This window comes from Leuciscus leuciscus (genome assembly GCF_965113295.1).
Source record: "Leuciscus leuciscus genome assembly, chromosome: 21".
Taxonomy (NCBI): Eukaryota; Metazoa; Chordata; class Actinopteri; order Cypriniformes; family Leuciscidae; genus Leuciscus; species Leuciscus leuciscus.
In genome coordinates, this window is record NC_138745.1 from 7,744,938 (window position 1) to 7,758,922 (window position 13,985).

Here is a 13,985-nt window from a genome sequence, read left to right on the forward strand (position 1 = left end):
GGTTCTGTTAATACACCACTTACCAACTGAACACAATCTAAACATTCAGTCATGACCCACGAAAATTGCAGGTTGTCACGTATGAACACAACCATATTTAGCTTATCAAACAGGATTGACAACTGTAGTGCTGTTGTCTGAATGTCGCCCCGTAATATAGTCTACTTAAAGGAACACGTCAACTTTTTGGGACTTTAGCTTAATCACTGTATCCCCCAGAGTTAGATAAGTCCATACATACCTTCTTCATCTCCGTGACTGCCTTAACTCTATCTGACGCACCCACCGCTAGCCTAGCTTAGCACAAATACTGGAGGTAAACGGCTCCAGCTAGCATACTGCTCCCAATAAGTGACAAAATAACGCCAACATTTTCCTATTTACATGTTGTGATTTGTATAGTCACAGCATGTAGCTCTGCTACTTGGGCGGAGTGATTTGCTCGCAGCACCTGAGAAGCCTTGTGGTGAGGAGCAGAGAGTTTGCTCAAAGTTGGAGTAAATCACTCTGCAGAAGTAGCAGTGCTTCGCCTTCTGAGAATATAATTCCCAGTATGTATATGGTTAGAAGATGGCTGTGTCTCATGTGACCTTGTTATTTGTACACGGTGTGACTATACAAATCACAACAAGTAAATAGGAAAATGTTGGCGTTATTTTGTCACTTATTGGGAGCAGTATGCTAGCTGGAGCTGTTTACCTCCAGTCTTTGTGCTAAGCTAGGCTAGCGGTAGGGCTGGGACGGTATGGATTTTTTCTTACCGCGGTTGAAAAGCAAGAAATTACCGCGGTATAGCGGTAAACCGCTTTAAACCTCAATCCCCCTCCCCACCCTCCCCCCAGTTTTTTTTTTTTTTCTGCGACGTCGCTGCTGGAGCTGTGTACAATAAACATGGCAATGATAATCTCAGGTACTGTTTATGTGCTTTATTTAATGTTAAAAGCATGCAATGCGACTTTGAATATCATTTAGTGCTCCAGCTTTGTAGCTGTAAAAGCAACAATGGATAATTCACCTCAGATCTTGAAATTAAACAAATGGAAACAAAAACTGTGAACATACAAGTGTATTCTTTGACAAAGATTGTTTTAGTAACTCAGTAGCCTATGTATTTTTAATAATGTTTAAATGGTGTAATATTTGTGAATTTGATTATGTAGCCTACTTATCCATTTTCTTGCAAGTGCCGTCAAGATTACTCTCTGGTGCGGTGCACTTGCCGCGACTCTGCGAGGGTTGACAAACGCGTGAGAGAATTGTGTTAAATAAGCACGCGCAATTAAAAGCTGAGGTCCTGCTTTTGGGGCTTCAAATTATAGGCTATAAGACATTTGCAATATAATTGGGAGTCTGCACAGGGTGTTTATTTTGAAAATGACTCTTTTTTTTTTTTTTTTTTTGCTTGGACGCGGCGTCCGCCGAAAATAGACTAGGCGTATGGAGTCAATATAGGGCCATATATATCTGCAAAATAAAACAATGTTTTGCAAACAAAAAAAATGTTTTGCAAAAAAAAAAATGTTTTGCAAAAAAAAAAATGTTTTGCAAATAAAAATAAGAGTATTGAGAATTTTTTTTGCTTTTTTGCAAGTAAAAAAAAAATTATTGCAAAAGAAAAGTTAACCACTGAGAGAAAAAATAAAGTTTAGCAAAGTAAAACTTCAGCAGCATTGACTTTGCAACACATATTTCCCTTTGCGCCGCTCCTTTAAATCCGCGTTTCAGTCATCCGTGCCTCTGCGGCGCAAGCTTTCCTTTGCGCTTCATTTTTCTTTGCGCCTCGCTTTGTGTCCCTGATTTGACGTGGGGGGAGGGGTCAAGAGGTTGGGGTGTGTACAAGGGACGAAGGCGCGTCCCTCTCGTAACGTCATCAGCGCGAGCCCCAGACCGACTGGTGCTGCGTTCCAGTCCACTTTTAGACATGCACTTGCGAACTTCCCTAAGCACTTCCCCTTGGGGGAATCCCTGCCGCCATTTCACTTCGTGAAGTGGACGAGGGAAGTTTAGATGGACAGACCCTCGTTCCCTCGATTTTGACCGAGGGAGCGAGTCTACTTCATATGTACACTTCAGGCACCTATATGTCCCACAATGCAGTACGATTGTGACGTCACCACAGATCTCGTTTTATCACCACCACAACAGACAACTCTATGATATATTATATATACCTATATATTTATTTAAAACAACCCAAACACACCTATAAACATTTGGATGCTGCATTAAACAAATTCTTAAAGGGAAACAAAATGTAAATAATAAATCAACTCCACAGCTGATTCCAAGTGATCAAGGGCTTAGGACGTTCCAATTCAGCCCATTGCAGTTTCCGCCAGTAGTGAGCACTCGCAATGACGTACATCCGAGTGAACGAGACGGAGGGAAGTTAGCGAGTGAAGGGCATGACAACTTTGGACTGGAACGCAGCCCGGGTGATGGATCACAGGTATGTATTATTGACAATAATAGTCTGGGGCTCGCGCTGATGACGTTACGAGAGGGACGCGCCTTCGTCCCTTGTACACACCCCAACCTCTTGACCCCTCCCCCCACGTCAAATCAGGGACACAAAGCGAGGCGCAAAGAAAAATGAAGCGCAAAGGAAAGCTTGCGCCGCAGAGGCACGGATGACTGAAACGCGGATTTAAAGGAGCGGCGCAAAGGGAAATATGTGTTGCAAAGTCAATGCTGCTGAAGTTTTACTTTGCTAAACTTTATTTTTTCTCTCAGTGGTTAACTTTTCTTTTGCAATAATTTTTTTTTTACTTGCAAAAAAGCAAAAAAAATTCTCAATACTCTTATTTTTATTTGCAAAACATTTTTTTTTTTGCAAAACATTTTTTTTGTTTGCAAAACATTGTTTTATTTTGCAGATATATATGGCCCTATATTGACTCCATATAGGCGCCTATATTTAGCGAAGCGGCGCGGAGAGACGCTTCTGAAACGCGCTGCGTCGTGGCTGGTGTAAACACAAGCATTGACTAGAGTGGGCGCGACCAGCACCGGTAGCCGCGTCGCAGCCGTAACGCGCCACAGAGTGTAAATAAGGGGTTATAGTCAATAGCCTACGAATGGAATGTTATTATGTGTCATGGAACATTGCGCTCCCCAACTTGCAAAAGGTCGGATTTGCTCCATCTTTTGATGATAAGTTTTGCATGTCATTATAATCAATGAATCCATGTCATAGACACAACGTGAACACATGTGAAGGCCAGTGTTTATTATTTTTTTTATTTTTTTTTATTTTTTTGCGGTGATGACGGTGACGAGCTCAGACCCGCGGTAGGCGTCACGTGACCGCGGTATTGCGGTAATGCGGTAACCGTCCCAGCCCTAGCTAGCGGTGGGTGCGTCAGAGAGTTACGGCATGCACAGTGATGAAAAAGGCATGTATGGACTTATCTAACTCTGGGGGATACGGTGAATAAGCTAAAGTCCCAAAAAGTCGACGTGTTCCTTTAAGTATGTGAATGCAAATGCTTCTCGCTATGCAAACTAATGCAACATTGTGTCCTGAGTGTAATTCAAAATGCAATGCAATTATCAGCGTTGCCACAAGAGGTGCTATAATGGGCTTTAACAAAGCTGAATTTTCTATAGTGATATAGTGGGCTTTAGCAAAGCTGAATTTTCAACATCAATACTCCAGTCTTCAGTGTCACATGATTATTTGATGAATAAAAAGTTCAAAAGAACAGCAGTTATTTCAAATATTCTGTAACATTATAAATGTCTAATAAATACTTTCACTTGATCAATGTAATGCATCCTTGCTGAATAAAATTATTAATTTCTTAGAAAAACAAACAAACTTACTGACTGATCTTTGGAACGGTATTGCATTTGTCATTATGGTCATATTAACTGCATAACAGTTTTGACCCGATTCTGAATCCTGGTTCATGGTCCTTTCCAGTCCCTTCCCTTTCTCTCTTTCCTACTTACTGTCCGCATTCCACAGAAAACTGTATTTATGACTCTGCAAAGAGTATGTCTCTGACCTAAGTGTTCAGGGGGTTGAGATGAGCGCGGTCCATGCGGGATCTTTGAACCCGGTCTTTTATTACAGTAATTAACGAGGAACGTGACTCATTACTGCCATTTTATTAACCTCCCACCAAGAACTCCCAACAGTAGGCCGCTGAACCAATTAACTGGCCAAATAACCAAATTAGATTATCAAAAAGTGTGTCATCCCTGTTTTCTGCCCTTTAGATATAACTGGACTGACTTCAAGACTGCTTTCCACAGAGAGTCCACATGCAGAGAGTCTCCAATGTAACACATTCAGACCCCTGGTGGGATAAAAACTATTTATTCAATATGGTTAAAAAGATTTGATAATCTGTCAGTTGACTTGCAAAATATAATTTTAATCAGGTAAAAAATATATATTTTAAATGTTTAATTATTTAATTATTGTTTTATTGTATCAGTAAATTCAAGATCATAATCATAAAAAAAATTAATAAAAATTAAACCATAATGTTTATGATGATATTTTTTGCTGGAAAATTACGTTTAAGAAATGGAAGTTTGCAGCGTTTAAAAGCGTAGAACCCTCTATGAAGGTGATACAGTAATGGATGCCCTCAAACACATGAAACGCACATGGCAAAAGCAGAAGATTACCTAATCATCGCCATTACAGAATTTATAAAACAGCACCTGGATCACAACGGCTGCTGCATTTTCTCACTCACCCTTTCAGCTATGTGTTGAAATGGAGAAAAGCCATTACAGTGAATCCTGCATGTATATTCTCAATAATCATCCATGTGAGAACGGGAGAGGACTTCAAAAAGCAGCTGTAGCTCAGCCAAAATGGGCAGGACTCCAAAAAATGCTATTAATTTCTTCAGTCCTGGATGGGGGATATGTGACATTTATACTCATCCGTTTCCCCAAAGGGATTTGACTTGGTATCCATTTCAGGTGGCCTACGCAGGGAGATGGTAAAAGGGAGGCGTTCACCACTCGAGGCTGGCTTTGCTTGACCTTTCATGTTGTGTTAGGAGTGGAAAGGCTCTCAGAGACCGAATAAAACAGTTTGTCTAGGTGAAAGCGTCGACACTCCTCACACCTTCCACACGCTATTCTTCTGTGCAGGAGAGCAACAGATGTGTCTCTCTTCTGCTGATTTGCTGAGAGAAATGTTGCCGCATAAAGGAAACAGCTTTCTTTCTGAGGAAAACATAGAGGATTGTAAGGATGAGATAACTTGAGGTAAGGTGTGTATGCGTGTGTGTACATGGTAGGCAAGCTGTACGACTTCTTAATTTAAAAAAATGTGTGGAGCTAGTGCTGGAAGATATGAACATAACAAAAATTATTTGTTAATCAGTATTCTTCTCTTGTTTTCCAGTAAAAAAAAAAAAAAAAAAAATAGACCAGAGTAAGAGCAAAGATGCTAAACTGAGATGAAAAACAAGCATGTAGAATTAATATAATTTATAAATATATAGTGATTCATTTTACTAATTAATAGATATATCTGAAAGATAAAGCAAATATGCATAATATCAATTAGTTCATTAAAATCATCCAAATTTGCTTTATCTTTCAGAGACAAAATATAAGACTTAATGAATTAGTACAATTCATGATTATATATATATATATATATAATATCAAATTGTATTAATATATATAAAAAAAAAATATTAACTAATTAACACCAAGCATATTTGCATTTATTATCTTTAAATGTGTGATTTAAAAGAGATAAAGATTTGAATAAGATACTGATTGATTCATATATTTATGTACTTACTTATTTTTCCAATATATATTTATATCACATATCCACACACCAACCCCTTGGTTGCCATGATAAAAAAATACTTTACAAAAAATTACAGCATGATATGATTTGTATCACTGGCGCATATGTAAAGCTTTCTTTCATTTAAATGTATACTCTGAAGATGGCATTTTTTAATCTAGCAAGAACATGAGCAAAATAATTAAGTACATGAAGTACTTCAATTGTGCTGTAGCAGAGGTAGTGATGTACTCAAGGAAGCACATCATGAGATAGCACAGGAGGCTAGGGGGAAAAAAGAGAGAGAGAGAAACAAGAGGAGTGCAGATCTGTAAAATTGAAGAGGGTTACAGACAGAGGGAAACACATGGAAGTGAAAAGAGGCTAGCTGTGAACCGACAACCTGAGTAACAGCACACAGAGCAGAGTGCAGCTCTTCTGACAGCTGGGCTTTAGAATGCCTAATCATGGGCCACGCACAACACAGTTCCTCTAAAACGTGTCCTTGGATGTATCTGCTGGCCCGGAGTCAAACGGCTCCAAATGTTAAAGTAAACATGATTTAGAGCACCTCTTGGCTCACTCTGGCTGTCAGACAAGCACGGATAAGGCAAATGGTCTGAAAGAACTAAAGCGCTAATGTAACACTCCCACAATGAACAAAAAAGCTTTTAGGTTGCTTTTACTATGGTCGGGAAAAAGCAAATGTGATTCAAAACTGGTATGTGTTTTATGCAACTTTTTCTAGTCTAGATAGAAGATACTTTACAAATCTAATTAACAAGTGAACGAACAGAAATGTGTGAACAATAAGCATATTACTATTTATATACAATCATAAAACTGAATGATTCTGCAGTGAGACGTAAGGCTAAGAAATGTTTTTTCCCCTTCTGTTTTAAAAAAGTTTTCTTCAGTAGGCTGTTAAGAAGCTATCTGTTTTAAATTTAAATTGGGAACATTTAATCAATGAATCACTGTCACCTCTCGCGTTTGAAGTGTTAAACTAATTACCTGTGAATTATCTGTCTCGTAATGCTTTTAGCTCTCCGTGCTTTTAGCACTGTTAATGCACTTTGCGGACTGACAGCTTGACTGGGTAAACACACTGGGGTTTATAACAAAGAATATATTCAAAATATCCACATTTTGATTTTTTTTTTAAATTATAATATATATATATTTTTTTTTTTACTCTTGCAGCTTCTCTAATGTTTCTAATCAAATTCAACTAACAAAGTACACAAAATATTTAAGAGCCAGTAAATTCATGTTTCTTGATCAAACAATGAAGACTCCCTGTTTGCTTTAAATTTTTTGGTCCCATTTAAAATCATTGTAAAAGCTATACAAACAGCATTAACAGAACCGTGTGAAAGGTAAGTTACATGTGTGCTTAAGTTAAAGGTGCTGTTGTTGCTTGCTACAAAAATATCTATCTAGGAAATGTTTGTGTAAAAGAAGACATTTCAGAAGAATGTCTATGCCACTTGCCTTACACATAAAACTTGAAACAAGTGTGATTCTGGTTAAAGACTGTTAAATTCGACTTTAGTTAAGACTCAGTTAAAGTCGGCATGAAACAGAAGTTTTGATAGTCTTATCTTCCCTATTGAGACATAGAGTAAATCGAGTGAAACGTCTTTTCGAACAAGAAAAAAAAAATGTAGAGTGGGCCTTGATTTGTTCATCTGGAATTAATTGGATCATTGGATGGGTGTGGTTTGCTATTGCTGTGATGTCATGTGAGTGACAGTTTGCCCCGCCCTCACACCAATAAACACGTCATCAGAGAAAATATATTATTTTGATTATCTATTACAAGGGCACATGAATTAAAAAAAAGTATATATTTATGTGCATGGATAAATCATTAATAATGAACAGCAATATTCCATAAACAATAAGAATAGTCCATTTTGATTTCATGGTGACTTTGAATTGGTCTTTCAATTTTATAAAAATGAAGCAACATGAATGTAAAAAACAAAAGGTGGATAGAAAAAGCTGCTCTTGCCCTACTTGCAACTAATTTCTACTCAACTCATCATCCAAACAGTGAAGCATTGTGGAATGAGTATATTGGTACATGCTATATATATATATATATATATACTTTTTTTATTTTTTATTAATTTTTTTCTGGTAGTGGGTCTCTATCATTGAGGAACAAAATAATTACAAGGTGTATCGGGACATTGTACAGCGAAATATTAAAGCACCAGTCTGTGATGTAAAACTTCAAAGCTTATTCAAGCAACATGGCAATGACTAAATATAAAGTAGTACGTCACCAACAGAGTGACTCAAACAGAGGAAATTTCCAGAACTCATTCCTGCCAAACGTTGTTGCAGTACAAGAAGCAGACCAATCGAGCAACACGTCCAACTGATGTAACCTTGGATTAGGGTTGGTGCCAATAACAGAGGTTCAACAACTTCCAAGCAATGTTACATAAGCTGCCTGGCATATTGGATAATGTTAACTAGCACTGTATTCTTGTAACTCACACTTCATTATCCAATTAACTCTCAATGAATACAATAATGTTCTGTCCTACCCTTTTTTTGGTTGATTACCATGTTTCACTTGGAAAACACAACACATTACCATAATAAAATAGGTTGTGAATGTAGCTTAATGCAAAAAAACTAAACAAAACAACAACAACAACAATGCATGCAATATTCATCATTCAGTCAAACATCATTTCACTTTGTTGAGAGTTGGCTGAAAATAAATCAAGTTTTCAATACATCAACCAAATTTTGAAGCTAATAGAAATGCTGATTTAAGGTTGTATGCCCCATGGCCATAATTTCATGTTTTTAAAGAAGCATTTATCACATAAGCCGGGTGGCGATATCCTAGTGCTCAAGGCTCTTCGCTGGAGCTGCAAATATTGCAGGTGCAATCGTAGATAGGGGTGACCCGTGAACTGAGTTACTAAGAACCCCATCACCACTCTGCCCTTGAGCCAGACAAACTTTAGCACAAAAATAAGACTTTTTTATTATTTACACTTTACACTTGCATTGTGTCGCCTACACATTCACTCCCACTCACAAATTGTCTCTTAATCACCTCATTTATCTACATTATAACTTTCACATCACAAAATCATTTTATGTGGTAATTAAAAAGAAATGCCAATGCAACAGTGACTTTTTTGTAAGGTGTGTAACCAAGAACTGGTTCTTATGCAGAACTGTGTCCACTTTTTTCAAAACAACTGGAACCAGAATGGTTGTAATGGTATTTAATATTTGATTTATTGGTGAGTTAAAAAGAGAGTGAGTTAACGTACTGTGGCATATATATATATATATATATATATATATACACACACACATATATATCATTGTTATGGATACAAATTGTCTTTACCTGCAGTACAGCATAATACAGAGCTGTCTGATTAAGTAGATCCGAGAAGCCCCTGCGGATGATTCAGTGTATGACTGAACTCTCGAAATGAATCTAACTGAATTGCACAAATTTTAGACCCTTTTTGCCAACCTATTTGACATATTAAATCGAAACTTGATTTATTTGCGAATCTGGCATCACTAGTTACAATTTTAAACAGCTGATAGAAAACACTGGACATGATTTTAAGGAAAAAAGATTTTCAGATTAGTATATGGCAATTTCCATTGAGAGATAAAGATTATAGAAAAATATTTTATTTTCAGCAGTATTTCACTAGTGCTCGTGCCCCAGTAAAAAGAGTGTAGCGACACCTTTGCAAGTAAACATACAGCAAGACCAGAGTAGTCCATTTCACAAAATGAGCCTTTTATTTTAAATGAATTGCTTAAAATAACAAAAAAACTAAAAGAAAAAGTCTCCAACTGAAAGGTTATCAGTTTAAATCAGTCTAAGAGCTTGCTTACTAAATTGGTTGGAGTGGTTCTTGGCTTATTTACTAAACTTCAACATATGGCTCAAAAACACTCAAAATGATAAGTGTTTAATCTGTTTGAATCAGTTTCATGAGACACTCCCTCAACAAATCAGTTCTCAACTTATCCACTGAACCGCAAGGCATTATTTTCGACATGTCCGACTCAAAATGAACCGAAACTTGTGCCAAATGTCTTAAAATACTTAATTTGCGACAGAAAATACTAAAAGAATCAAAACACTGGGTTTTTTAAGTGGTTTCGGAAATGAAACCAGAATTAAAAAGGTCTCTAACGGTAGAAGCATGTGCAATGCAAAGCCATTTGGTCTGTCATAGAGAATAAAGATGTTTTTCAAGACCAGCAATGCAAAATACACTTCAGTCAAACTACAAACCATTGCCAGTTAAATTCTCAGGCTGGAGCTACAAGATAGAGTATGAGGAGACTTAACGCTACTACTTAAAGCACAGGATCAGGAAGCACTCACCGGATCTGTGAGCTCCAAGATGCTGGCGCGGTAAGTAAGAGGTTTGCAGTCTCGGGTGTTGTCTACCAGGCTGCAAGGTAGAAACATCGGGCCCAGGTCATCTCCGTCCAACATATCCACCGTAAGCGTAGTGGTGGCGGTGAGCCGGTCCTTTGGGTTTGGAGCTCGGTCCTAAGGGAAACACAAACTTTGGTTTTAGGGCTGACGTTTTAATCCAACTCCAAGATTTCAAACTTACCTGCTACCCAAAAAAGACTCCAGTCAAAGTCAAAATAAGACATTCTACTGACAAAATGAGAAGATTGGGTATCTCGCTTAGTTCTCTTACGAGAGGTCTCTCGTACTGCGTAAGATATCTTACGCTAGGGGAAAATCCTTTTTCCGCGAGATATTGAAGCCAAAAATTATCCTTAATTTTGTTATAATGCAAAACGCGTTGCAGCAGCAATGCAGACATAGGCGAGACAGCTCGCGCGCCTATTGGCTGCTCTGCGGCAACTGCAGCAGCCTATCGAGCGAGGCCTGGCGTGACGTCAGACCCAATCAGGGCACTTCGCGCCCGCTACGTCACGTCCCGCCGAAATGGGCGTGGTCTAGGCCTATAAATATCGCTCGCAGGCAGCTATTATCTGATTTTTCATCCTTCAAGCGAAGCACACGCATCGCTGGAGCTGGATTAGGAGCCGCGCCGTCGAGAGAGAGCACCTTCAGCGGGACGAGTCACTGAAGTCGCTGGCCGCGCCGCCTTCCTGCCTTCCTGCTGCGCTTTCCGGCGCTTATATCCTTCTCTTTATTACACTGTATTTCTGTGTGTGTGTGTCGCCGCTGCGACACACATTTCTAAAAGAGCTAGCGTCTTTTTAAAGATGCCTTCCTGCGGCTCGTGCAGAGCCACACTCAGCGACGGGGACCGCCACGTGATCTGCGTTTCCTGCCTGGGTGAGGAACATGCAGCTCTCGCGCTCGCTGACGGCGGATGCCCTCACTGCGAGCTGATGGCAATGGCGACTCTGAGGACTCGCCTAGCCGTCTTCACCGAGACTGCTCCCCCGCCCGCCGCGGCGTCGCGCCGTAAAAAGCGCCGTGCCCAGCGGGCCCCGGAACCCTCCCTCAGCCGCCAAAGCTCGCCGGTTCGCCCGCTTGCTTCCCCGGCTTCTTCTATTTCGCTTCCTGACGGACAGCGGCCGCCGTCTGCCGCCGCTTCCGTTGATATCGCGGATGAGGAAGCCCTGCTGGGAGAGGATGATTCCTGCTCTATCCTGGCGTCAGGCAGTGAGGATTGGGCGGGCTCTGAGGACCCCGCGCCCCCTGCCCGCACTTCGTCAGGCAAGAGAGCTTCCATAGAGACGGAACTCATGCGAGTACTCGCACAGGCCGCGGCGAGCCTCGGCCTCGAGTGGTCTTCGCCTGAGCAGCCCGCTCACAACCGGCTGGATGGATTTTTCCTGCCTGGGGAGCGCGCTTCACCTGTGTCCAGGCCGGCGCCCTTTCTTCCTGAGTTACACGAAGAAGTCGCCAAGTCCTGGAGCGCCCCCTATTCTGCTAGAGTGCGTCCTGCTGTTTCTTTGGCATTCTCCGCCGTTGACGATGCCAAGAACAAAGGATACCTCTCGCTGCCGCCGGTTGAAGAGGCGATAGCGGCCCACTTATGCCCGCCCTCCGCTGGACGGCGCGCTAAGCCGGCCCTACCCTCTAAAGCTTGCCGCACGACGTCGAGCTTGCTCCACCGCGCTTTCTCCGCCGCCGGGCAAGCTGCGTCAGCGTTGCATACCATGGCAACGCTCCAGATCTTCCAGGCCGATCTCCTCCGTAAGCTGGATGAGGAAGGACCTGACGCGATCTGCGTGCCGGACTTAAGGAGTGCCACGGACCTCGCCCTTCGTGCTACTAAGTCCGCAGCGCAAGCCATTGGACGGACTATGGCTTCTCTCACCGTGTCTGAGAGACATCTATGGCTGACGCTCTCGGAAATGGCCGAGTCTGAGCGCACCGCGTTCCTCGACGCCCCGCTTTCCGCCGCAGGCCTCTTCGGATCCTCCGTCAAAGATTTCGCGGAGAGATTCGCAGAGGTACAGAAAGCGTCTCAGGCTAAGAAGCACTTCCTCCCGAAGCGCTCCAGCTCTGCAGCAGGCCGTGCGAAACCGTCTGCTCAGAGCTCACAGCCACAGCCACCGTCCACTGCCTCCACTTCACAGCGCCGCCAGGCCAGAAGCGCGAGACCGCGCTCCCGCTCATCCGGTCGCCGCCCCGCAGGACGCGGCCCGCGACCTAAGGTTACGGTGAAGCCCGAGGCCCCGAAGTCGTCCTAGCACAGCTAGGAAAACGACGGTGTTCCAGTCCCGCTGCGGCCGGACTCACACCAAAGCTATTCGCTCGTCCAGTTCCAGAAAATGTGACTGTTCCAGTGTTTTCTGCAGCCAACAAGTCGGTTCTGTCACCCGCTTGCCTGCACACAAATGCCGTTTTCACGGCTACCCAGATAAATCCCCAAAAGAGCGTATTTTCTGGTGTCCCGGCCACGGCCGCTGGTGTTTCGTGTGTAGTAAGAATGCCCACTGCCCAGTGCCCATCCCTACACATAAGCACAGCCTGTCACACAGGGCTCGCGCACATAAAACCGACTCAGGTCGGTTGCGCTTCAAACATGGTGAATGTGCCCACTACCCAGTGCCCACTAACACCACGTTACGCATGTCTCACGGTTTCTGTAAAAACGAAACCAACGTGCACTCGCTTCACGCAAGCGAACGATGTTTTCGGTGTGATAAATGTGCCCGCTGTCCCGCGCCCACATCCACACATAGACATGACAGTTCCCACGGGAACCGCCCAGCCCTCCCCCTCGCGGTTAACCACCGTAGAGGAGTCGAGCGCGGGCAATCTGCCCGCTGTCATCAGCGCGCCCCATGCCTCAAATGTCACGAGCGACACGCTTGTGTTACAGCACACAGAAGCTTCTCCATCGCTGAGCGAGCGGAGCGCGCTTCGTATTTGACCCCTAGCTATCCATGCAGACGCATGGGCAAGGCTGCCCGGGGTTTCGAAGTGGGTGCTGAACATTATAAAAAGAGGCTATTCGCTGCAGTTTCGCCGACGCCCTCGCCGCTATGTGGCGCGCGTCGAGACCACGGTAAAAACAGAAGTAGCACATCTACTTCGAGCCGAAGTGACGAAACTATTGAGAAAAGGGGCCATAGAACCCCTCTCTCAAGATCAGAGCGAAGGAGGGCTATACAGCAGATACTTCCTGGTACCGAAAAAAGACGGGGGTCTCAGACCCATACTAGATCTAAGGCAACTGAACAAAGTGCTTGTGAAGCGACAGTTCAGGATGCTCACGACCAGGCAAATCCTTGTGCAGATTCGCCAAGGAGATTGGTTTGTGTCAATAGATCTGAAAGACGCGTATTTTCAAATACAGATAGCGTCACGTCACAGGCGATTTTTGAGATTCGCCTTCGAGGGCCAGGCATATCAGTACACAGTCCTGCCGTTCGGCTTGTCCCTAGCACCCCGTACATTTACGAAGTGCATGGACGCGGCGCTCGCACCCCTCAGAATGAGAGGCATGCGAGTGCTGAATTATTTGGACGATTGGCTGATTCTAGCGCAATCTCGCGCAGTGCTCATAGAACACACGACCATTTTACTCGATCACCTCGAGGATTTGGGTCTGAGTGTCAATTGGGCGAAGAGCTCCCTGTCACCCAGTCAGAAAATATCTTTCCTGGGCACAGAACTGGACTCACTATCCATGATAGCGCGACTATCACAACGGCGCGCGGTAGACATTCGACGCACAGCGAACTCTTTTCG

The 13,985-nt window shown here is 42.7% G+C and overlaps 1 protein-coding gene across 2 annotated transcripts in view; it reads right to left on the bottom strand.

Annotated features, from left to right (window-relative positions):
* The window catches only part of pcdh15b (protocadherin-related 15b), a 225,185-nt gene that overhangs the window by 147,968 nt on the left and 63,232 nt on the right, over positions 1 to 13,985 (bottom strand). For both annotated transcript variants that reach the window (XR_014201008.1, XM_082151481.1), the window contains exon 9: positions 10,170 to 10,340. Coding sequence is in view for 1 of the 2 variants with exons in the window: in XM_082151481.1 (XP_082007607.1) it covers positions 10,170 to 10,340 (171 nt within the window). In the remaining variant the exon portion in view is untranslated. The remainder of the gene's footprint in view (positions 1 to 10,169; positions 10,341 to 13,985) is intronic.